The 25717-nt window shown below is 38.0% G+C and overlaps 1 protein-coding gene across 1 annotated transcript; it reads right to left on the bottom strand.

Annotated features, from left to right (window-relative positions):
• Nucleotides 1-2720, bottom strand: si:dkey-35i13.1 (uncharacterized protein C11orf87 homolog). The gene is made up of 2 exons (XM_027005842.3): nt 2196-2720; nt 1-1614 (listed from the first exon to the last, which is right to left on the bottom strand). Exon 2 carries the CDS (start codon nt 1481-1483, stop codon nt 1001-1003), a length of 483 nt encoding a protein of 160 aa, XP_026861643.1. The 5' UTR covers nt 1484-1614; nt 2196-2720; the 3' UTR covers nt 1-1000.
• Nucleotides 2721-25717: the final 22997 nt, after the last annotated feature.

Raw genomic sequence — 25717 nt, 5'->3', positions numbered from 1 at the left:
TGACTTTCCTAACATATTTTATTCACTGTAGATTGTAAAATACACTCCTAGGATTATAATCGCATAACTAAATAGCAAATTATTATAGTTTTATAGTAACTTTAAGCAAAGTGCAAAAACAAAGCAATGATCCAAAGCTGTAATACATAAATGAAATGCCGGTGGATATATATCTAGCCTATATATCACTATCGGAATACTGCACTGTGACCAAAACAGGAATAGGCTATACTACCACTAGTAGCTGCAACTGCGCGTTAACAGTCTGGGGAAAGGGGTTAGGATACTATACTTATTCATGCCAGGACAGGATGGCACGGAAGGCTCCACAGCTCATCGAAATAGTTCTCAGTTAGGAGGGAATTCTTACGTGACGTGAACTTAGGTAACGATTTAGCCTAATATTGACACAGCAGTTTTTAAAACATAAAACTAAGTAAACATGTTGAAAAATGCTATAAAACGCAAGGAAGTGAAAGGATGAAACCCACATGGAGAAGATCTGTTTTGTCAGTTAATCCTTATTTTTGAAATACTTGACAGCGTCAAAGCTGCTGTACAAGGCATATAAGACACCCGCCTCTACCGTTAATTCAGAGCGCTTTCACCTTACAACTGGCTACCCGACAAAAGGGAATAAACTGTCTTACTCGTAGTCATATATTACAGCTAATTCCATATGATCCATCGCTGCTGATGTCCAGGCAACGAATTTAACCCACGCACAATTAGGCCACTCTTTGTTTTTACAATGGTAACCTACTCACATGGGTGGAAGAAGAAAATCTATACAATCCGCACAGATAGAAATACTATCTTGTGAACCACAATAAATCAGTTCGCTTGAAGAATGCATCCTTCCCCCAAGGGCTCCTCCCGAAGCTGAAGAGCACTCATCAATGTTCATGCGTATAGATATTAATCTGAATCCACCCGTGTAATATAATTAAACGAATACATGGTATGTATTTACAGTGCCAAACAAAGGGATTATGTTGCGTTATCGAGACACTGCGACGGATTCCAAAAAGTGATCGCCATGTGTCTGTCCCATGTGTCTCGTGTTTTCTGTGGAGTCGTTCGCTGGGATGGCTGTGATGCTGGAGTCTGCCTTGGCCGGCGTATTTGGATCACTTTTCTGCGCGGCAGTGGGCGCTCGTTTCCCGGGTCTCTCCATTATGCATTGCCTGACCACCGGTTTTGCTTTGCCTGTCTTGGGGCTGCAGTTGTCGCGTTCGTATTCCTCCTGCGCTTTCTGTATTTTACGCTTTTTCATCTTCCTTTTGTGAAAGTGAAAGGTAGTGAGAGAGACAAATATTATCCCAGTGATCATTGCAATGAGCACGAAAAGCACAACTGTGGACGAGAATGTCTGGAACAACTGATCCACTTGGTCAATGCAGGTGCCATTTGTCTGCGCAGTCCCATTTGAGGTACAGTGTGGTATTGAAGGCGCCAGTCTTTCGGAGGTCCTAGAACTCATTTAGTCCGTTTCGGTAGTGTATTCCAAAAAGACAGAGAGTTGATGACAACACCTCCTGTGTATCTCTGATGACTCTATATTGGAATAACTCCTCTTGCATTGAATGCTTTCACAGTCCCTCACGAACCACCCTAAAATTGTTGCAATAAATAACCAAGTGTAAGTGCCGATGCGGTTAGAGGAAAAAACAATTAGGTAAATGTCCTACAATTATATTACATTCGGTTAAAAACCTGACTGAACGCCCTGAATAATAAACAACCCATTAACTCATATAGACTAAATACTATTTCGGGTCAACCAGTAACAGTAGGATTTTCCAAGTGTAGGACGAATAAAACCTCCAACGGGCGCAATACTAGTCTTAAAGTTTGCAGCCTCCGTGCAGAAAATACTGTAGTCAAAGGAAGCAAGCTCTCTGGTACGTCAATTGTCTACATACTTTGTTAGATTTTGCTTCGGTTTATTTAATATCTTAACTTATGTAGTAGAAAATTATACGACTCAGCAAACATACGGTTAAATGTTAACTGCGGCATTCTTTCTCAAGCATCAAGCAGTACACTAGTAGGCATAACTGAAGTGAACGCCACAAAATATGAACGTAACCAAAGTAGCCTATCTTACTTATACGGGATTCCCGGTACGTTATGATTGCCGACAGCGATATTTGAATTACTGCGAAATCGTGTAACAAAAATGCGCAATTTACCTGATACAACTGTGGGAATCCTGCTGATCCGGAGACGAATACCGGCCGTGGTTGCAAATTCAGAGAAAAGGAACAGAATCCAGCCAATCCCCGCAGATCGCAATGACGTATCGTCTTTGATAATCAAAAAGCAACACGGTAACCAGCAACCTCATTCATGCGTATTTCTAGATGACTGTCGTCGGTCTATAACTCATATACAGAGTGACGCACGGGTGTCTAGCATGCAGTACAGTCAACATACGACTTGCTTTTGTTCTGGTTCAGCGTATTACTGAAAGCTGCACCTCCTTCCGCTCAGTTGAGACAGCGATAAGTTACTTGAGTAACGGACAAAGGAAGCGATAACAATTTGACGCAATTTAAAATGTCAGTACTAAAACAATATTGGATTTCGGAGTCTAAGCTTAGCTATCTTCACAAACGTGCATAATCACAATACCAAGATAGGAAATCTAAATAAAAAAACGTATTATGCAATTCAGTTCTCTTTATCGAAGATCATTTAAAGACGATCCACCCTGTCGCGTGAATCGCGCAGTTGCTTTGTTTAAAACGGGTGAAAATGTCAGATACATGTGCTGCAAAATAAAGTCACATGAACACTGGGTGAATGACCATTAGTGAGAAATGTCTGATGATAAAATGACAGCTATCGTAACACTAAACATTTAAATGGTGGTTTTCTGCAAAAACACAATCAATAATTTTTCATATTTCTCAGCACAATTTTGTTCTATGAAACATCATGGTGGAGAAAAAAAAAACCCAAAACAAAACAAACTCCTAACAAGGTCAACACAGCAGTGAATTTGGGTTTTGACCAGTCAGTGTGATTACTGTACAGAAAGAATGCACCACTGATTATATATATATATATATATATATATATATATATATATATATATATATATATATATATATATATATAACTATGGGGCTCTGCCTTATGCCATACTTCTGGCTCTCTCCAAAGCCCACCAAGGGCAAATTTGTATGTATTAAAGATCTTGCGTATATCCATCATGTCCACCAGATCTGCTCTCTTAAACTCTGACATGACAGTCAGATACTGATGACTTGGTGGCGTGGGGGACCAGTGAAGAACTGCTGACCAGCTATCTGCAGAGATGAGCTGCTCAGTTTGCACTGTCAGTGCTTTAGCATTGATCTCAGCCTGGTTACATTTAGATCACTATCTGCTACAGTGTTGTATGCAATAGCTTGTCACAGGGGATACACTGAATTTGCATTCATACTCAAATAAATCCTGTGCAATGTATGGTGCTGAGATTGTAATAAAATGTCACGTCATTACACCATCAATGGTTGGCTGCACAGATTGGTCAGTGCCGCGCATTGCCTTGTGTCTTTCGTGGTGTGTTGCAGACTATTGTCATATTATCGTCTCAATTTGTGAAATTTTATTTGATTCAGCAGTTCACTTTCTGTTCTAGCCATCTTTTAGAGTACAAGTTATCATGATTTTCATCCATGAGATTTTCAGCACATTTCTCCTGCGTTTATTTTCCAATCCCTGGAAATGTTTCAACATCCATGCTTCACATCCATATATTGCTATAGGCCAGACCAATACTTTCATTAATCACAGCTTGATGACAGTGTTGACTTGTTTTTATAAACGTGGGTTAATTTAACCATCACCGCCATACCCATGTCTTGCACAGTCCACATCATTTGTTACTGTACTTCCCAAATATGTGAGTCTACTTGCTCTAGCCTTCTACCTTTCACTGTAATCTCAAGTACTTTTCCAGTGTTTGACAGTAGTTTTAGTTTTACTGCATTGATCAGCATGTTGTATTCCTCTGCAGCCCTTTTGATGCGGCATACTAGATCTAGTAGTTCTTCTGCTGACATGACCAATATAACGATGTCAGTCACATACCTGAGATTGCTGATGGTCTTCACAAAGGTCTGCATGAATTTAGTCAGTTTGTGACTCCACTCACAAAGAGAAATATACAAAACATTACTCAGAAGTATTTGCATACTTTTAGAATATAATATTATTAATGTTTCATAGAGACGTCAGCACAGATATTCCACAGTATAATCTTTGTTGGTGGATGCAGTTAAGAGCAAATATGCATCTTGGACAAAATGTGTACCTTAGGATTTGACAGCAATATTAAATGTAAGAAGATAGGATGGATTATTCAAGTTTGTGCTTGTGTCACAATTGTGTCACTACTCAGAGTTTTAAGCAAAAGAAGGGGAGCTTACTGGTTCTCATAAACTCAAGAGATATTGCATATATATTTGTAATAGACTGGTGCTGCGAACAAAGCCCCCCTTCCACCCATCACAATAAAACTGAGAACTCCATGTCCACAACCTGGCAGCCATAATGAAGCCTGCTGACAATAACCTGCTGTAATGAGAAAGTCTAAGCACATTGTAATATAAAACAAAGGTGCAAATCTTGCTTTTCTTTTTTAGATTTGTGGAAAAGCTAACAAGGTCTTGACGGGAATATGGCTGCATTGGTGATTGCCCATCAGTAGATAAATACCTCAACTGGCAGTTGGAAATTGGAAATTTGCATTATCAAACTAGAATTAATCCCTAGAGGATGGTGAAACAGTCGTAGCTTTTCCAATCCTTTCATTTGTATAAAATGCAAAAACAAAATAGCAATATATATATTTTTTTCCATTTGCTACAAGTACATTAGATCATGTTGGCGCAGGTAGTTACTAAAGTAAAGCATATTTTCAAATTATATGATATTTTGCTGATAATGAGCCAGTATATGAAATGGGTTACAGTGCTGTCTTCATCTTCAATTCTCTTTCCTTCACCTCGTGCAAACTTGCTCAGCTCCAGGTCAAACAGTTCTCTGTTTCTTCAGTTGCCCTTGCCGTCTATAGGCACTGAACTGTGTCCACTTAAGTCTGAATGGTAGTGATAACCTTGGGAACATGTTCATTTTTAAACTCAGTTCATGTGTTTAAATTTTCATGTATGTAACAATGTACGTGATATGACTTGGAATCCGTGTTGATGGAGGGCAGGAGCTCATATCAAGTCAAAGAGGTTCAAACCCTGCAACTGCCATAAATATGACACTATAGGCTTTGAATACCAAAGTGGTCCAATAGAGAATAATTACTGATTAATTAATATACTTATAGCTTATAATGTATAAAATTAAATAAAAAAAAACCCATTAGATGCAGTTGTCTGAACAAAATAGAAAAGACTGAGCCAAGAGGTTTTTTAAGCTCTGCCTCTTTTCAGTCTGCAAAGGAAAGACATAAAGGTAATAGAAATTTGTTGCACGGATCTGGTAATTGCACAATAGATGGCACAGGGAAAGGTGCGATGAACAGCCAGGTGAATTGTACATTATCAGTAAATGTTTTTGCCACGTTAATGCTTATCACGCTTCTCTAGCAAATTCACAACTCTGTTTTACAAACTTGTTGTAGTGGGGAGGTGCTGTTTGTGTTACTGTTAGTGAAATCATGACTGTGACCAGTGAGTCAGTTTGGCTGGAACATTCTATATGTGAAGGATGTTTCCACAGCACTCCATGTACTTATTGGGCTGAACCCTTTGACTTGCCTTGATTAGATTTTCTTTACTGATAGGTACTTCCCTTACACAGGGAAAGAAGAGAAAGCAGAATGGTGTATCTGATACCTCTGGACAATTAATGATGAAAGGGGAAGTGAAAGGTAGTAAAATACGGTCAACTTCCAGTTATGGAATGCCATGGCCACTGCCTCAGTGACAGGAGAAGGAGTACCAATAGCACAAGAGAAGAGAAGTCTGGGGGTCTAAATGGAGAAGAGCCAGGAGGGTAGCTGAAGCAAGAAGTTGGAAATGACATTTTGCTTGACAGACCTACAAACGAAAGAGGGGGGAGCTGAAGAATGATGTAGTAAACATGACAGAATGATGTGGAGGCAGAGCTGTATGGGGCTGGGGTGTCAGTGCAAAGGAGTGAGAGAAAGCAGAATAGCAACTATTGTAGCTACAGGTGAGAAGGAGGTAGTGGGAGCAGAACCATGCCACCCAACAGTGAAGAGAGATAAGATCAGAGCAGCCACCGATTCTGTTATAGGGGAGTTAAACATGGAGAGAGGTGCAGAGAAAGCACATTTACACTGGGAACAGAGTGATTGGAGGAGACAGCTGTTGGCATGGAAGACAGTATGTGAGAAGAGAGGGAGGCTAAGTAAGGAGTAGGTGGTCCAAAATGTTCTGGAAGTGGGGCATAGGTGGTTAAAACAACTGAGCTGAGCTTAATATAGAGGGAAGAGAAGAGGACTAAGATCATCACAGAAGAACAATAGATATATAACAATATATCAGCAGAACAATAGAATTTTACATCTTGACTAAGCTGGATGCAGTATGACTTTATGGCTGTGAGATACATGGAACCAGTGAGATTATGTCTAAGACAGGGAAATGGTAGGGAAAGAGAGAGCAACACTGTAGCTAAGTAGAACTATGAGGAACCCTAATTAGGTATGGGCAGGGGAATCCCTAATGCGGAAATAATGAAGGACCTTGGGCAGTCTTGCAACAAAGTAAATTTCTTAGGCAGCAAGGAAATGACAGCTGAGAGATGTCATAGGTGTAAGGTGTAGAGAACAGTTGCAGTAAAATTAATTACATACTCTTACAAACACAGCATAATATAAAGTGAGATATATGTCAGTGCAAAGTACAGTGTAGAACAGAAACAAAACAAGAGCAAAAAATCAATTGGCAGGGGTACAAAAGAAAACAGCCAGAATTAGACCTTCAGATGGAAAGGGGGAAAGTGAGATACAATGCCCAGTTCTGTGCAAAAGGGAAAGATGGAGGCTAAAGCCTGGTGTGCTTGGAATATTAGTTCAATAATCTGGGCCTGATCTGCATGAGCAGAAGGTCATATCACAACAACAGAATTTAAATATGCAGAAAGGACTCTAATATCAGTTTGACAAACTGTAAAGCATCTCAGTGCAGAAAATACTGTGTCTCTGATATAAAATGTCTCAATAAAAGTAGCTGTGAAATAATGTATTTAAGTGCTAGTTTTCCTTTGAGTGGCCACTCAGGCACACCACCCCTTTCTGTGGAAGGGTCAGCTCTGGCACTAACATGCTTTGATAAATAAACTTGCTTTGCTGTCTAAAATAAATACTCGTTTGTGTCCAGAGATAGTATGAGTAGTAGAACACAATCTGCTAGAGAGTATGCTGTGTGTTATTTAATGGAGAGATGTTACGCTTTAATTTAAAAGACACAAAACATTGAGTCAGATGCTTCTAAAAATGATTTTCAACATTAAAAAAATTCCAACTTCTGGTAACCTGTGGTCAGACAGCTTGTTCAGGAGTAGCTAATGGACACTAGGTTGTTTAAAAGCTGAGTACAATTTTGATGCCAAAATATAATTATATTTTGGAAATACCTGCTGCCTGTTCCATGTAATGGATAAAATGTGGAACCCTGTTAGGCACACCTACGTTATAGAGTATGGCCCATTAGTGTAAGTGGCAGGTCATTAATTTAATGATGTAATGCCTGCAAATGTCAGAGCAACAGCGGATCATGCAACTTATTTCTTTTCCAGGCCAAACTAGCTGCTCCATTATCTAGACTATGCTAACCGAGAGCAGAGCTGCTTAAACAGCTGTGCAGTGAAACTGAATTCAAAATGCACTCAGGGTCAGGGTATAAGCTAAACAGTGGATTCACCAATAATTGTATTTTAGGATTTCAGAAATAGGCAAAAAAGCGTACCTGTATTTACATATACTACATCTAGATAACTTTCTGATTTTTTGTATACGTTTTTGCGCTTGAGTATATTAATAAAAAACGAAATGTATCTTAAACGTAGTCTTAAACCAGATTTGCAATGTCAGAAGTGATATACAGTTGTACTTCTACTTCTCCAGCATAATGAACACACCTGACATTCATTGGTTGTAATCATCTTGTAACTACCTACATTTACATTCAGTCACTGCTAAGTCTTACTCCATTTTTAAGACATTTGTTCTGCATTTGAATCCATATTCTATCTTCCTAGTGTGACATGCTATGGCTACCAGTTCAAAATTTGGCTGTGATATGAAATGTATTTAAACCTACCAGACACAATTAAAACAATACAGTGTGGTGCATTATAGTAAATGGCAGGTCATTAAATAAATGATGTAATGCTTGCAAATATCAGTGCAACAGTGCTTCATGCAACTTAGTTATTTTCTAGGTCAAACTAGCAACCCTGCTACCTGTTATGTTTATATGATAATTTAAAGTGACCACTGTTGCACAGACATGGCTCTTCAGAGAGAAGGCAAGTAAAACTAAAGGGGGAGTTCATCTTCACATTTGATCCCTTCTCATTCTAGGCAGCTCAGACAGTTTTACATCAAATTATTTCTTAAAGCTAATTTAATTACAACTGTCCTCTTATCCACATTCATTCGGAGTCAGAATACTTATTACATACATTGTCCACACCTCTGCTAACAGGGACAAACCTGATCCTTGTAATTACTTTGTCAAGATCCTCTTTCAGAAAAAACATTCTATAATGTTAACATTTTTAGTTGTTTATCCTGCCATTGCGCTTCAGTGAATGACTGTATTCATTCTCTGTGTCTGTATTCCTTCCCAGACATGTTTATATTATTCACTGATTTGCTAAACAAACAACAGTCATAGATATATGTTTGCTGAAAAGTATGAATGTGCGGTAGATTCTGATATGGATCGCTTTGAACATGGTGTTGTCATCCCATATCTGTTTGAGCCATATTCCGGGTGTCCTATTGCTTGCAGGTATAATTGTAATAAATCTCTCTTAATATAAAAGTGAAAATCAGTTTCTATTATTACTGTCTATGGAATGTTTCCACATCCAGCAATGATGCACATCATAGTGCTGATCACCAAACAACTAACACCAGCAATTAAAACAGTTTCCAGTCAAAAAATGGAGTGGTTTGACCTGCCTGCAGCTATCCAAAACTACAAACCAAAAAAAAGAGACTGAATCACCATGGGAATACATTGAACAATCAGAAGAAAAATAGGTATTTGTTTTTTGTCTTATTTTCTTAAAATATGTAATTCAATGAAGTTAACATTGCCAAATCAATTAGCGTACATAGAGGGGTAAATTCATCTAATTACATTTTAATTTGCACAACAGTCATTGCGGCGAAAAAAATCTTGAAACTGCATATATTGGTCCAAGATTTTTTGACACATTTAGAAAACATCTGAAACATATGTGCTGATTGTGCATACATTTCTTTTCAAGGACACTTTGGCTAAACTGTTTACTGAAAGCTATCACTAAAACAATTGTTCTGAGGGAATAAACAGACTCACTGAATCACCTGGGGTCAGCAACTAAACATTTTAATACAGTTTCACTGTATAAAGCAGCCAGAAAACAAGGAGACATTTCTCCCTTTCTATTAATTATTTTACACATGCACACTGAACAAATAGTAGGCTGAGAATTTAGAATGGAGGGAGGGGCTTTGAGGAAAGGGTTAGATAGAAGGGGTGGGATTTAAGGGAAAGGGTAGGCTTTGGTGGTTAACTCTGACAGATGTTACCAACTGTAACAATGATCACTGCAGCTCTAATGAGCAGCAAAACTGGAAGGGTGAAAATGTTTTATGTGTTTAAATGGTTGCATCTATCACTCCATCAACAGCCCTCAAGAACCTCTTTCATATTCATTCAACGTATTGCTTAGCCCTTTAGTTTTTAGGTTTTTTCTTGGTAGGATGACAATTTATGTCTCTTGCAAGTAATTAACATCAGGCCACGATGTCTGTGAGCATTTAAGCCAGTGCCTCTGAGGAAATTAGTCCTGGGTATGAAATGTGTACCACCATCTGATTGCTTTCAGTAGCCAATTCTGTATAGGAAGCTGGGATGATTAAACCTTGAGATGATGTGACACTCTTCTGGTAATACATATTTCTTATCAATATGTCATTATCATTTATTTTGACTAATGAAAACGCATGATACAACATAATTCCATATAGTTCTCAGACATGGTTTAGGTTAAATTCAGACCTCTACTGACTTGGTGAGGTTTTTTTAGGCAGCGATTCAGATTTAAAGGATATTACAAAAAAGAACACCAACAAAAACTGCTATACCTATTTCTTCTACAGGTTGACACCTTAAAAGCAGATTAGTTATTTAACCAGACTGGGAGGGAGATTGGAAAAGCAGACTAACCACCTTCAGATGCAATTTAACCCAATTCTCCGCAGGACACAATAAATCATGGAATCCTGATAAAAGTCTTGTGGAAGATTGGTCTTTGGAGTGTGAAGGATCTTGTCAGCCAATGATTCCAAGAAGTGCACTGAACCCTAACAGGTTCACCCTATGGTATCTTAAGGCTACAGCAGTGAGTGAGGTTGAGTAAGGTATGAAGTTGGAGCTTTAGTAGCTCATACCGACATCCTCAGAAGCCTGGAAAACCAGTAATGGGTTGTATTACAATACAGGTTGTACTGCAATACAAAATAATTACCCTTTGCCAAAATGCCAGTGCCAATCCCACCCCTTCTATCTCAACCTTTTAAAACAGACTACCATTCAATTTAATGTTGTAGAACAAATTGATGTTTATCTTGAATGAAGACCTAAATCAAATAGCACCTTGAAGTGTTTTCTGCACATGATAAATGATAAGCAAAGAAATACAGTAAACAAGCTTACTACATACTTCACTTTCTTCAAAGCCATTGTCTTTGCACTCTGGTGTGGTGATCTGGCAGCTATGCTAGGCCTGTGGCTCACGATGTGCTCCGCCTAACACATCTCTGTATTTCCATAGAAACAGACCAAATGAGCTCTCTGTTTGTCTCCTATATAGAAAGCCCCCCTCCATCAGCCAGGGAAAAAAGCAAATATAGAGTACAGGCTGAAAACCTCAAATACCCTTTAAATATTCATGCATACAGTCACTAATTACCCACATTTAGCTCTAATTCATCTTTTCAAAAGCACTCCTATCATAAGTGCTTTCTGTTCTCATTCCCAGGTTGATGCCAGTGAAAATTAGATGCAAATATCAAATTGTGTTTGCTAAATCCAATTTACATTATGCAAAAGACAATGAAATATTAATCACTGCATGTCTGATATGCATATAGGTTTTAGGAAAGATATTGCTACAAGGACTCTAAGTAAATATTATTATTATTAATAATAATAATAATAATAATAATAATACGAGAGAGAAGGATATATATATATATATATATATATATATATATATATATATATATATATACACACACACACACACACACAGAGAGAGAGAGAGAGAATAAAAACATCAAGGAAGGCTGCAGATGTGTGTGTGTGTGTGTGTGTGTGTGTGTCTGTGTGTGTCTGTGTGTGTGTGTGTGTGTGAGCAAGTTGACTCTAGGGGACTCCTGCCAATTGGCTGACTCAGTCCAGTTCAGCTTGTTAAAACCTTGTCAATCCTTCTGACTCATCAACACTGCAGGGAAATAAAACCTGCTGAATCCCTTGACACTCTAGAGGCATAAGAAGTTCATATTGGTTATTTCAGATTGATATATGGATTGTATTCAAGAATGTTCAAATAATATTCAGCAATTTCACTTATAATTGCATGAAGGAACAGATGTATAGAGGAGTATAAGGTTGTTAGGAGTATTCAGTGTGGATGAGGATATGTTTATTTTGTTTTACCTTCAAGTCTGAACTCATGATAAAAATAGGCTACCGCCACCACTAAAGCTACAACAACTAAAGCCTTTTCTTCAAGGCTATTTACAATTCTAACTATATGTATGCTATCATTAGGGAATTTGACATTTCTCATATAGCCATTTAAAACCGGAAATTTAGTCACATATTTCATATAGGCCACAAAAACAAGAGACCCATGAGCAATATTAATGTTTTAAAGCTTTTGCAAGCTCATTCAGTGGCCATACATTCTCAAGTCATCTAGGGAAGTATTTCTTAATCCTAGTTCTGGAGTACCCCAGCATTGCTTATAATAGTGTTTTCTTCTTCTGACACACCCATTTTTTCCCTGCTTCTGACACACCTTTACTAACTGGCTGATGAATTGATTAAGGTGTGTTCAAAGGGAGGAAACTGTCAAATTGTGCTGGGCAAGGGTACTTCAGCACCTAAATTGGGAATCACTGATCTATGGGTTTCTTGAAGGTATTCATTGGCTAAGAAGCTATAGAACAGCTAATAGTCATTTCTGCTAACCCCACTATAAACACAATTTATAAAAACCTTTCTGTAACCATAATTAAAAATAAAACCTTTATGCAAACTTCATGATTTCTGCACACATTATTTTAAATTTTGAGAAAACCAGGCTGTTATTTGTATTAACAATATGATGTGAAAAACAAAATATGAAATGCATATCAAAGGAGCTCATTAGCAGTATAAATATTAATTAAATGGCTGTCTGTCCTACCAGAAAATTTTATTTTTCAATTCTGAAGTGTTTTTCTTTTTCTTGGGGAAAAACACAGGTGCTGTTCTTTGTACTGAGGGCTTGTGAAGAATAAAATAATAATTTCAATAACTTTTATCTTGATATAAACCCATTTCCTGGGCCAAATCCATTTTTTAACAAATATGTATCATTACTGTAATGCAATGCGAGTTCAACCATTTCACTGCGAGTTGTACTGTGTATGACTATGTATGTGACAAATAAACCAAACTTGAATCAATAGATTCTACTCAATGCAAGATGACACAGTCTGTCGCTTCTTACTTGGTGCAGTGGAGGATGACCCATCAAGCTGTTTCCTGCATGAGCCTAATAATATGTCTTAACACTGTCTTAATTTGCAGCAGAGCCGGCAGTTACATAAATGAACATTATGTGGATTAAGTCTGATCTAATTGCCAGAGACATGTTTAAACAAGTGGAGTTTCTACCTCTTTAGGTAGGTTTATATCCACTGGGTTTGAAGAGGATTTCCACAGCCAGATGTGTGCTGGTTCAGCAGGGATGCAGGGGCACCTCTAACTGACAGGTTTGGTGTGCAGGCACACCTTCTGTTGCTTAGGCAGCATATTGGCACCCAACAACCTACTCATCTATTACTGTAACGATCCATTATACAGTAGACAAAGCAGCATACTCACGCATTATTGATCAAGAGTGCCCTCTTGGAGCCTTGCTGTTCAAGAATATCTGCTATAGGCTTTACAAGCAAGATATATTTAGGTTCGAGAACAAATGCTCAGTTGATGTTTCTGGCTGTGATAGATATGGAAAGGATTAGTGCAGTGCAAACATCACCAAAAGCAGCTGGAAGCGAGTTGGGGGATAACCAATAGTCTTTAAGCTGAATCTCAATTCTGATGGAAGTTCTCAGTGTTACAGTTCTTATGTTTGCAAGGTTGGTTATAGTGGCTATGTGGCATGACAGCCGGAATGTTTAAGAAATACAATGACATGTTCAGACATATTTTTAGACATTGATAATGTTTTCTATACAACTTTGTGTATAAAAACACTCATTTGAAAAGACTTCATAGCAAAAGTAAAGTTCAAGGAATTTACTACACAGTATACTGCATGTTACTGCAAACACAGAACATATTGCAAGTCTAATAGCTGAGCATAATAAAATGGTCCTTTAACTTGGCATGTGGCTATTTCTCATCCACTTCCTATAATTCTGCCTCAGTTGCAATGTGTGATTATTTTGTTGTGTCTGCCCAGTGCCAAATACAAAATGGACTCTTTAACAAGTGCCAACTTTTAGAAGCTGTATTTACAATTGAAATGGGAAGCAAAGGAACCTTTCATAGCACTGTAACAATTTTTTTTTCTCTTGTTAAGGTTTGTCATGCATTCCACACAAATTCCACAGGTATTCCAACATTCTTCACCAAACACATTAAAGGGACATATAAAGAGCTAATAGAAGAACTAGAGAACTTACATCTGAGCTAGTGGCATTTTCACAAGGCCTTTTAATACAAATTAAGCTTCAAAACCGAGCATCAAACCATGCATTTCATGCTTTGACTAAGCACAAAATGTTGATTGAAAGGAACAGGAACGGCTGACATAGCATTTATCTGAAGCAGCACAGTCACTGTCTGGACATTGAACATCAAACACCAATAGCAGCTATGACAAATAACCAGTAAGTCAGTTACACATGCTTGCAAAAACCCCCAAAAAACCCAAAAAACAAATCAGAAGACCTCAAACATCTAAAAAAGACTAAAGTCTAAAGAGACAATGAAGGTCTGTATTCAGAAACATAGAATTGCTTTTAATATGTCATTGCAGCAGATGTTTTTGTTGTAATGATTGCTAATGGGCAAGGGAAATAGCAGTGTCTTGGAAATCCCATTTATGTATATTTCGATAAGCAGAGGAAAGGCTAGTACAGTATGTACAGTGCAGAAGCTGGTATTCTTGGGACCTTTATTTTACTAAGTAGAAGCCACTTTATTCAGGGTATTTCCAATTTCTTTTTCTGCAGCTCTGACTGATTCATTCCATTTGCCTTGTACCTGCACTCTGGCAATGCAGCTCATGCAATGAAGTCAGTGTTGTTCTCTTTCTCTCTCTCTACCAAGCCTGGTGGGTAGTGGCAACCTCTGCCACAAAGAGAGAAATTGGATCGCTTAAACACAGGATTAGATCAAAGGACAAGAGGGCTATGGGAAGCTACGGTAATCAAGTCCTTGGTAGAGAAAAGAGAAAATAACCCACACAAGCATTCCAGCCAGTGTCACACTACATCAGTCTTTTTTTTTTAAGTGAAAAACATCTGCTATGAGTTGAATCAAGTGTTTTACTGTTTGGGAAAATACAAAAGACGCACAGTGCACTGGGTCCTTATGAGTAAGTTGTCTGTCATGGGTTAAAAGACTACTGTTTCTATCGTATTTTCATTGCAAAAAATTAAAATACAGCCACAAAAAACTTGCCTGAAGCAAACTGACAAATTGTAACAGCTGTCAATTTGATATCATGCTTATCAGACATTGGTCTCATTCTCTCTCTGAAAGAGAGCAGACTCTGAAAGACTCTGAAAGAGTCTCGCCAGTAGGCTTTAGCCTACTAGTATTAGCAGTTATTCTCTGTGGTGAAGGCACAGGAGGGCCCCTAGTGCACAGTCCTTGCCCCTGAAGTAATACAACAAACTTGCCAGACACTTTAATGGCTGTGGGAAGGGTAGAGAACAGGATGAATCAGAGTTCTCCAGAGAATCTATCAGCTACAGTAAGAGTAGTGGTAAATGTCTGAGAAGGGGGAAGAAAACCCACTGTAAGAAAACCCACTGTCAAATGTGATCACAGATGTGCTGGTATGGGCAAGGGCATACTGGCAGTATTTGAGGGACCTTGCATTGGCAGCATGTTGTACATGATGCTACAAATCTATGGATGTCACCATTCATATTCTTGCACCCCTGTTTGTTAGAAAAAAAGCTGTTTTGTTGTAATTTCACCCAGATGACCAGACATGAGTGATTAATGTGCCCAAGTAGTGAGTCTCTCAGATGGCAAGTGGTACAGACTTCTTTCCCTGTGGAAACTTTCCTAATTCTACATCCATTTTCTCAGTCTCCCATCTCTCTACAGCTACTACACAACCGGGTGAAAATAGTTTCTGGTCTTGATGTTTCTGTACTCATACAATACTGGAATAGATACCTAAAAAAGCACCTGCTGTGATTTTATGTACCTGATAGGAAAAAGTGAATTGGAACCGTGAGTAAAAAAAGGACCAGTGAGCCTGACAGTGGTTAAATCTTTTTTGCAGGAAGAACTCTCAAATTGAACTCTGAATCCTGAGGATCAGGAAAGGGTGATTTGACACTCCAGGCAACATTGCCATTATTCTAATGCCAGCTATATGTCCAGAAGGTCCAAATCCCTAATGGAATAATCATGTCAACTAGTGAGAATAAAAGGCTATGGGAAGCATCTTACTCCCAAACACTGAGAGCACTGCACCAATCCCTACCTCCACAGTGTCAACTACAAATGGTTCTGATCGATCAGGGTCAGTCAAAGCAGGAGCCAATGGAGCTTTCCCTAGTGTGTGAAATGCAGTGTCAGTTTGCATGTTCCAGTCTAGCATCTCAGCTGCTTACTTCAGGAGACTCATGGAGGGGGGACAGCAATTTTGCTGTAACCTCAAATAAATCTATAGTAAAAATTGGCAAAACATATAATCTGTTGAGACTGAGTGTGAAAGGAACAGACCAAATTTACAACATCTTAGATTTTGGGGTCATGAATTACATTGCCACTGGAACTAATGATATAACCAAGAACTGAGGTAGTCATCAATCTGATCATTTCAATGTTTAAGGTAATGTCATTCCCTACAGGATCTCCATCTAAAGCTGGTAGTCACAGTTTTCAGAAGTTCAACCTTGATTTCTAGCTGGTAAACAAGCTGGGTGTGGAAAAGTCACCCTCAGCTCCAGAGTCAATCAGTACTGGGAAAACAGGAACATTACAGTTAAAAGGAATGACTTCATAACCAATCCATTTGTGGGAATGCTCACCACATTAGCACCTGAGGTCTGTATGGATGAGCCCAACATTCATGTGAAATGTGACCAGCCATTCCACAATATAGGCACAGGCCACATGTAATCTATGGCCATCCACAGGAGTCAGGTGAGAAGATGCACACTGCATAGGTTCACTGGAGATCCTGGAGAGGGATTCTTGAGAGGGCTATGTGTCCTACTAATCCTGAAAACCTGATTCTTGAGAGGGCTGGCACAAGCAGGAGACTACAATGTTGGAACAGCTTTCTTATTCCTTCAAGTGTGCATTAATTGATCCATGGGACTAGATAATGATGTCACTTCCTCAAAAACTAAACAAACATTCACTTCACACTTACATGCCAATTCAGGAAGTACCTCAGCATTTAAGCCATTTTACAAAATGTGACCAAAAGTGCTGGCTCATTCCAGCAACCTCCATCAGATAGGGTGTAGTGTGAAGTTCCAGGGAATAGTACGACACTGAGTGGTTGCCTTGTTGAATCCTTACAAGTAACTCCATTATTTCTGCCCTCATGTGGATGGTCAAATTCTTAAAATTCTTTCAGAAAACATTCCCAAAACCTGACCCTGGTTACTTATCACTTAACAAGCATCATTAACATCCTGTAATGCAATAGAAACTGCTCAGATGCTTGCAAGTAAAACTACATATAAAGGGTTTAATGAGAGAGGGGTGTTCCAAGCCCAAGTGAAAAAAACTCATAGAGGTCAAAATCAAGACTGTGATCATACAATACATGAAAGCAAGCCATAAGAGTGATAAAAAAAACAGGTCAACAGCTAGGCAACAAACCCAAAGTAGTAAGGGGCAAGTCAAAAACTAGAGTTGAGGAACAAAAAGGGTCAAAACATGATTAATATCAGCAAATAAAACCAGCCCACTCAGTATACTAAGGAAAACATGCTAATACTTCACAGTGAAAAAATCAGCCAACAGAATATATATATATATATATATATATATATATATATATATATATATATATATATATATATGTGCTCAGGTGATGTGGCACAAGAAAGTGAAAGTGAACAGTAGTTGGCTGATGGGGACGAGGTAGGTATTATGTGACCCCCAACTGGCTCCTAGGCGGTGGAGTCCAAGAGAGAGTGCATAGGCTCAGTAGAGCTGGCAGGAGAGATCGAAGGTGGTTGAGTGCAGTTCCCAATAGCTGAGGTGTGACATCTGAGTTAGCTAGTTTATGTCACTGCTGGCTTGGCCAATAGATACTTGGCAGACATGTCTTAAATTCCTCAGTAACCAAAACAGGCACCATAATGGAACACCTCTGATGATAATGAATTACAGTGAAGGTGGCTGAGTGACTGATGACATTGGAAAATTTTAAAGGACCACATAATTCTTTTCAATACTTTGAAGATAAAAAATAGATTTGGATCCATGTGCTGCCCCAAAGACTGAGCTGTTTGGCAAAGCAGAGCACCTTAGCTTTTGATGTGCAATCCAAGCCAGAGCATGTATAAAGAGGGGAGTGTTCACATGCAATGTTTGCCCAAAGAGTCCAACAACATAGATGTGCTGATTTTAATGTTAAAATGCTGTCAACCAAATCTCGGATGAATTTTAGAAAACAACCATCAGAAAAGTTATAGCAATTCAAATATCCAGACAAACAAAAAACTGGATAATAGCTCAGAAAAGCTTGCTAGAATATGGCAAAAAGAAGTTTATTTTAAAAAGGTAATTGAAAGAAGGTGTCAGCAGGTGTGAGCAGCAATGATCTGGTTGGGGTCTGTGATCTAAAAGCCAGTGTTGATGTGTATTCTTGGAAGGAGAGATGACAGCTACCCGAGGTTCTCAATTTAGTCCTAGTGGTCCCTCAGTCAATCCACATATTTGTTTTGTTCGAGTTTCCAAATGTGAATTAAATTTTCTTGATGGTGGGTGGTGGCCTGGGTGTGGGTCCAGAGTGCTGGATAGAGAACCACTGAAGTTAGTCTGTTAGTCCCAATTTTGATGTAACAGAAATTATTATTATTATTATTATTATTATTATTATTATTATTATTATCATCTGCCTAGGAAAAGCAACAGGATGGCCCATCAAAAAAGAGGCATCCACAAAGCAGATCTCAGTAATGAATATGTGGTGCATCAGTGCAGTTCAGTGAACTGTGTGTCTGTCACTCTATTGGCATCTCACCTAATTACAGACACAAATGACAAATGTAACAGAATTCCCTCTTTTTCCCTTTACCAAGACATCAGTCATAATTACCATCGCCATTTTATTAGTGCTCATTCATAGAGAAGATGCAGAATGGGGTAATTTGAGCAGTGGTGCTTCTACACACAAAAGGGTGTAAAGCATATTAAAGACTGGATTTGGAATTATTTGTGTGTGTGTGTGTGTGTGTGTGTGTGTGTGTGTGTGTGTGTGTGTGTGTGTGTGTGTGTGTGCATTAAAGTGCACTAAACCACTGAAGGATTTTTTATTGCAACCTAACCAGGGATGCAGAGACATTAAGTCAGGATAAACACACACACACACACACACACACACACACACACACACACACACACACACACACACACACACACACACACACATACAGTGGACTTTGAAAACAATTTTTTTGCTCACCAAGCACTTTATGGCCATTTGCAATGTCTGATGTTGCAGAAAAAAAGATTGCATTGACACATTGCTTATCTATACAAGCAGTTTCACTATTGTTTTTAATATCCTTTAGAAGTGAATACATAGAAAGATGAATAAGTAAATATATATAAAAGTGAATAAATAAATGTCATTGCTTACCCACTTTCCTCACTTTCCTTATATAGACACAGAAGGGTAATGATTCTCAAATACCTAAATACTAGTAGATTTCAGTATGTTTGAAATGTTTAGTGAGTCAAAGCACATACAAAGGCTACTTCACTTGTTAAACAACAATAATAGTAAGAACAAATATCATTAACTTTGCTATCTCCTTACCCCATCAGATCAATTTAAATCAAAAGCACTGTTTGCATCTAAGTTCTCAGAAGCATACATTTTGCCACACATACATCTCAAAAGCCTTATTGTCACTATGCATTTTTCTTCTTGTCCACACTGACCCTTAGAGAGAGGTATAGACTATTTTGACCGTAGACCCTAATATTGGTTGTCCTGTACTGGTTGTCCTGTAACTTGAGACACACATACAACAGCAATATTTTTGCCCTTTGAATTTGAAAATGAAGCTTTTGTTGATCATGACAAAGTAGGCTGATCTTGTTTTCCTTGTTTTGTTCTCTAGTTTTCCTACATAATCGGGGCATTCTTGTTCTGACAATGTATGAAAGTAAACACACAAGCATACATTCATGCACATACACAAACATATTCACACACACACACACACACACACACACACACACACACACACACACACACACACACACACACACACACACACAGTAATATACTGAATGATGGCAAAGAAAAAACAGAGATAAACAACCAACACGCTGTTTCTGCTCAGATCCAGTTTCACAATTGAAAGGCACACTTAATATTATTTTACTCAGTGTAATTCCAGCAACATTTTATTTCTGGTTTGGCAGATCAATGAATATTATGAAAGTTATAGCAGCATTCTGCACTGCATGAATAGTCATTTTTGTGTGACTATTTCTAATGAGCTACAGATAAATGGCAGGAAGAAAAATTAGTTAATGAATGGCTGCTCTGTGACAATATTAATTACTAATATTTGAATTTGTTTCATAATTAGATTTTGTCTGTTAGTAATCAATTTACCTGTATAAAGCATCTTGTTTAAATATAATTCACTCATTTTTAAATTTTTAACAGTATTGATGCAAAAGTTCCTTCTTTCCTTTCAGAAGTCAAACATCTTTTCTTTAGTCTTAGAAACACTCATACAGAATCTTCAGCCTACATAAGAGCCCACCTAGAGAGAGAAAACCTTTCACTAGGTGTACATATTTAGTCACCGGTGGGATAATTATTTCATTCCAAAATGCTGTGGCTCTGCCCAGTGTTCTGGACCTACAGAGCATAATAGCCAAGCAGGTGGCCAGCTACGTGCTGCATGCCCACATGACAGTACCAGGAGCACATTAGGATCTACTGCATTTCTTACCATGCCTCTAGGATGAGTCAGAGTGTTGAGAGGTGGCTTTACATGTCCGTGAACTGAGCTGAGCTCCATCACAGCCTCAAAACAAGGAATGACAGCTATTGTGGAAAGCATTTTCCAACCCCGCTACAGTTCCTTGGTCACATCACAAACACCACATCTGGCTGCTCAATGCTTAGAGCTTTTTTAAATGCCAAATGCCATTCAGACACATTCAAACACCAAATGCTCATCCGCACAGTATTTTGAGAACATCTTAAGCAGAAAGACAAGGGATCAAGGATGTTGCATCGTAAATAGCTTATAATACATTCATTTTATACACTAACTATATCTTTAAACACATGTCATATTAATTTGACAACATTTCTTTTTGTATTCACCCATATAACATTGCTATTCCCTCAATTCTCAGCAGTTTAGATGTGTTAGTATGATCATATATATCTAGTAAAACAATTTCCACTTAAGGCATGAATAAAAAGTATATCATATTACAATTCAAGTGCACAAGGAAATACACTCCTTTCACAAGTGCAAAGAATACCATGACCTAACTCAACAATGCAAGTCAGTTATCACGTTCTTGATCCCAGCAATGTAGATAACAATTATCATTTATGAACATATCTAAAAAAGGTCTTTCAAATCATAAGTTAAAACAATCAAAAGTGTTTGTCTCTTCTTTTTTTAAGGTCTGAGAAGGACTCAATACTTGCCTTGCATGTGTGATGTTACAAAAGATGAAATTAAGCTATTAATTATTGGATGCTTGTTAAGAGTGGAAATTAGAACATTTTGTTTTACTGCTCCCCAGAGACATGCAGCATTTTCAAGCCCTCCTTCACCCCATCCCCACGTTTCCTCCAACCTACATAGAGAATCTGCTGTTGGACATGTGTGGGTGCATGTGTATGTGTTGACACTGTTTGGAAGCAATTAGTCACTATTGAGACCATTTTTCTTCCCAAACTCTGCTCATGTTCATGCGTGCACACACCTACGCTTTGGACACATATGCATTCAAATCTACTAATCTTGGAACATCACAGTCATTACAATTCTCACTGCCTGCATTTGAAAGTACTTATTATAATACATATTGGTTTGAAATTGCTTTTTATGATCAAATCATTTATTATAGTATGGTACTGAAATCTGTGAAAACTGGTAAGTCTTTTGATAAAAATTAGATTAAAATTTGATAAATAAAAAAGAGAATATAAGAAAGAAAATATAAAAAAGTTACACGTAACAGTCAAAAATATATATTTTTTGTATTTGGCCTGCTGTCTGCTGACATAGATGTCTGCACTAGGCTTAGACTTATCTTGATGGACAAAGCAGGACAAGAACACATTGGGGGGCTCATGGAAACATTACTCCTTGCATATTTGCCATATTTCCAATGTCCTGGAATATTGGAAAGTATTGATCTAGTCACCTTTTTGTCCACTTTTTTGTTATTATTTTAATGGAGTTAGAACTTATTATTATGCTGCCAAACCCATCCATGACCTTACAGACACAATTGGAATTTTGCACAGTGTCATGATACTTTAAAAATCTCAATATGTTTTTCATCTTAACAAGGCCCAAAGGCCTGTAACAGTAGAACCATGCCACAGTATCAGCAATCACCATGTTACAGTATGCATCTCTTACACTAGTTAGGGCAACAAATCCAGCCTTTTTGGATTATGTAGGTAATGTAGGTGGCATTTAACAGTTTATTTGGAGACATGATGTTCCTTCAACATGACACCAGTACAGCATGTACTTAAATGCTTTTCTTGTTTTCTTGTCAACAATTTATTTTATATGAAGCACTAATTCATTTTAAGTTCAACTTAAAACATCACATGATGCAAGCACAGTATACTACTATGAAGGCAGCACAGAAGGCAAAGAGAAAGATGCTGAAGGAAGATGGGAACTGTGTTCAAGTGCATGTGTGAAGGAGATGAAAGAGACAAGTTCAGAATGAATGTCAGTGAAAATGACCTCTGTAAGAGAAAAGCTGATAAGAAATAATGTGTCAGAATCCTGTCTGCAATCTCTCTTGTGCTTACTTCTGCCTGCTTTTGTCCTCAGATATTTCATCCAGTGACAGCTGCTCTGCTATGCTGGATCTAGTGGGGAAGAGTTAATGAGGTAAGTCAAAGCCGAATACTTAAGCAAAGTGTCCTCAGAGAAAGGCCAACACACTGCCGCTGTGGTGAGATTTCATACAACATGCAGTCCAGCCTCATTAAAATGGAATCAGTATTATTTGACTGTGAACAGGGAAATGCAAACTTTACAAAACTATTGCAAGCAGGCTTTCTTCACCACTGCAAATAACAGATCTATACTTGAACATCACAAAGGAGCATGGAGGTTAAAAGACTCACTCGCAGGTTGTTTAGACAATGCACTCCTAATTCCCTTCATACTAATGCAGTTTTATTTTAAAATTCAGATTCATTTACACAGAACCAAGTTATAATGATAATTCATATTCTCATTAAAGCTCTTAAAGAGGATTAGGTTTTTCATACCTTGGTGTGACATTAGTACCTCAGATTAGGGTATGTGCGCATACATAGTTTGATCGAGCCAATTACCTGGTTTATCATCTCAGGGGATGGACAGGCCCACGTGGTCACTTCTGTCTGCACGACAAACAGGAACAGCCGCAAACTCCTCGCAAGACAATTAAAGAGTGAAATAAAATCTGTGCTGAGGACAAAAGGAATAAAGAAATAGAGAGGGGCTATTTTGGGAGATGAAACAGCTAAAGCCACTGTCACCCGGAGGATGAGTGGAAGAGCAAGAATAAAGAGTGACCTCTGTTTTCTTTCTCACTCTCCAGTCTTTAGATGAGGCAGAGTGAAACCAAGTTCAAATCACCACAAAAAAGGCTGGAAAATTACCCTTGAATCAACGGGAGTCAGTGTTATGTAAAATAACAGGAGGCCGTTCTCACTTCTGAGGTAGTGACTGTTTTTTGGAAAAAACTGATCAATAGCAATCTAAGATCTAAGCACAAATGAACATATGCATTGAAGTGAACTCATTTTACAAAGTTATTAAAATTATAAAAGTAAGTGTTCAGTTTCGTATGGCTTACATTTTGTTTGATTACCTGATTAAATGCCCATCACTGTCTTTCCACAGTCCCCCTTTATGCTTTGCCAGTCTTTTCTGGAGCCATTTTTAATCCTTGTTTGAGAGTCAAAGACATTTTTCGGTAAATAACCAGAAAAAACTCCCCAATGTTTTGCACTGTTCCAAGGCCAGTGTAGTGCAACTTTCTTTTATTATGTCACTAATATCAATAAACGAGCCAGTTTTAGAGGATGCAATGCATACCAAAACCAATCCTCCCTCTACATGAGTGACATTTAAATTCAGATTCATTTTCTGTTTTTGATGATGATTACATATCTTGCAGTAGGCTACAGCATTTATCATTCTTGTCATATAATTATCTAGTATGCAAGGTACATATAATCATCAGAAGTTAACACAAAATGTGGTATTATTCCAAAACAATAAAACCCATATGCCCAGAAATAAAAGGTGTTATTCTGTAACTTGGTTTTATTTGTCTCTCTGCTAGAGTATACAACACAAATAATAGTTTTGGCTTCAGTATGCCAAAATATTTGTAAGATGTTCTAATTAATGTACAGCTGATCATGCCACTACAAGAAATTATAACATATTACAATGTGGTTTACCTAAAGACTTTTTTTGAAAGAAAAACAATATATACATTATTTGCATGACGAACAAATACACAAGAATTTACTGTGGGTGGTTAAAAGTAAAAGCAGAGGTTTGGCAGCCACTGATCAGTTATCAGTTGGCATCCAATTACTTTCGTAAATAAGCCAATGTTTTGCCACCTACAAACATGGTTGGTTTTCAATCTCTGAACTTATATGGACCTACGGTCAACCAACTCTCATGCAAAAGCACAAAGTCAACCTAGGCAGTATGTGCAGAGACTAAGGAAGCAAACAAGGTGTTTTACAGAGTCACAAAGAGTAATAACAGGGCTGTACACAGTGCCACTGTGATACAGAATTGCATTCAGGTGTGACAGTTATGCTGGTTGCCCTGGTAACCTGCCAGTAAGGGAAGTGACTGCAACTGGCCAATTATATATTGCATAACATGCACGCTTTCACAAAACAAGCACATGTGAACTGGAAATGTAATACAGAAAAAAGACCTGCATCTTTACATTTACCTGATGTGTTTATCCAAGGTGACTTACAATTATGACTGAGTACAACTTGAGCAATTGAGGGTTAAGGGCCTTGCTAAGGGGCCCAACAGTGGCACCTTGGCAGTGGTGGGGCTTGAACCAGAAACCTTCCGATTACAAGGCATTTTGGATCTGGTGGCAGAGATGGGCTTCTTGGTCTGAAGTGCTGTGGACTCTGGACTGTAATTTTGTATATATTTTTCCCTCTGTTTTGTAAATGTTTTGTAAATTGTAAATCTCTGTTTTGTAAATTATTATTTTTGGTGTTGGAAGTTGTATTAAAGTTTATTTTTAATGTAATTGTGGTCACTGTTAAAGACTTTGATAATATTTCCCTTTTTATTTGTGTTTCTTGCCATCTGTGTTATTATGATTTATCATGACTGGCCAAACCCAATTTTAAAACCCATAAAACATGTGCAGTGCATGCTGTAAAGTTCACATGTAAACAGATTTTTATCATTAGAGGAAAGCTGTGACTACTGCCTCTGATATATCCATCCCATTTAAATGCCAAATAGGAAGCATGAAGCATGAAACATGAAGTTCCCTGTAGA

Source organism: Electrophorus electricus, chromosome 17 (assembly GCF_041902795.1).
Source record: "Electrophorus electricus isolate QZ-2024a chromosome 17, ASM4190279v1, whole genome shotgun sequence".
Classification (NCBI taxonomy): Eukaryota; Metazoa; Chordata; class Actinopteri; order Gymnotiformes; family Gymnotidae; genus Electrophorus; species Electrophorus electricus.
The sequence above is the reverse complement of the archived record's forward strand: the minus strand, read 5'-3'. Positions and strand labels throughout refer to the sequence as shown.

Excerpts from the sequence above, each read along its gene's own strand:
- si:dkey-35i13.1 (XM_027005842.3), bottom strand. The coding sequence starts at position 1,483 with ATGAGTTCTAGGACCTCCGAAAGACTGGCGCCTTCAATACCACACTGT.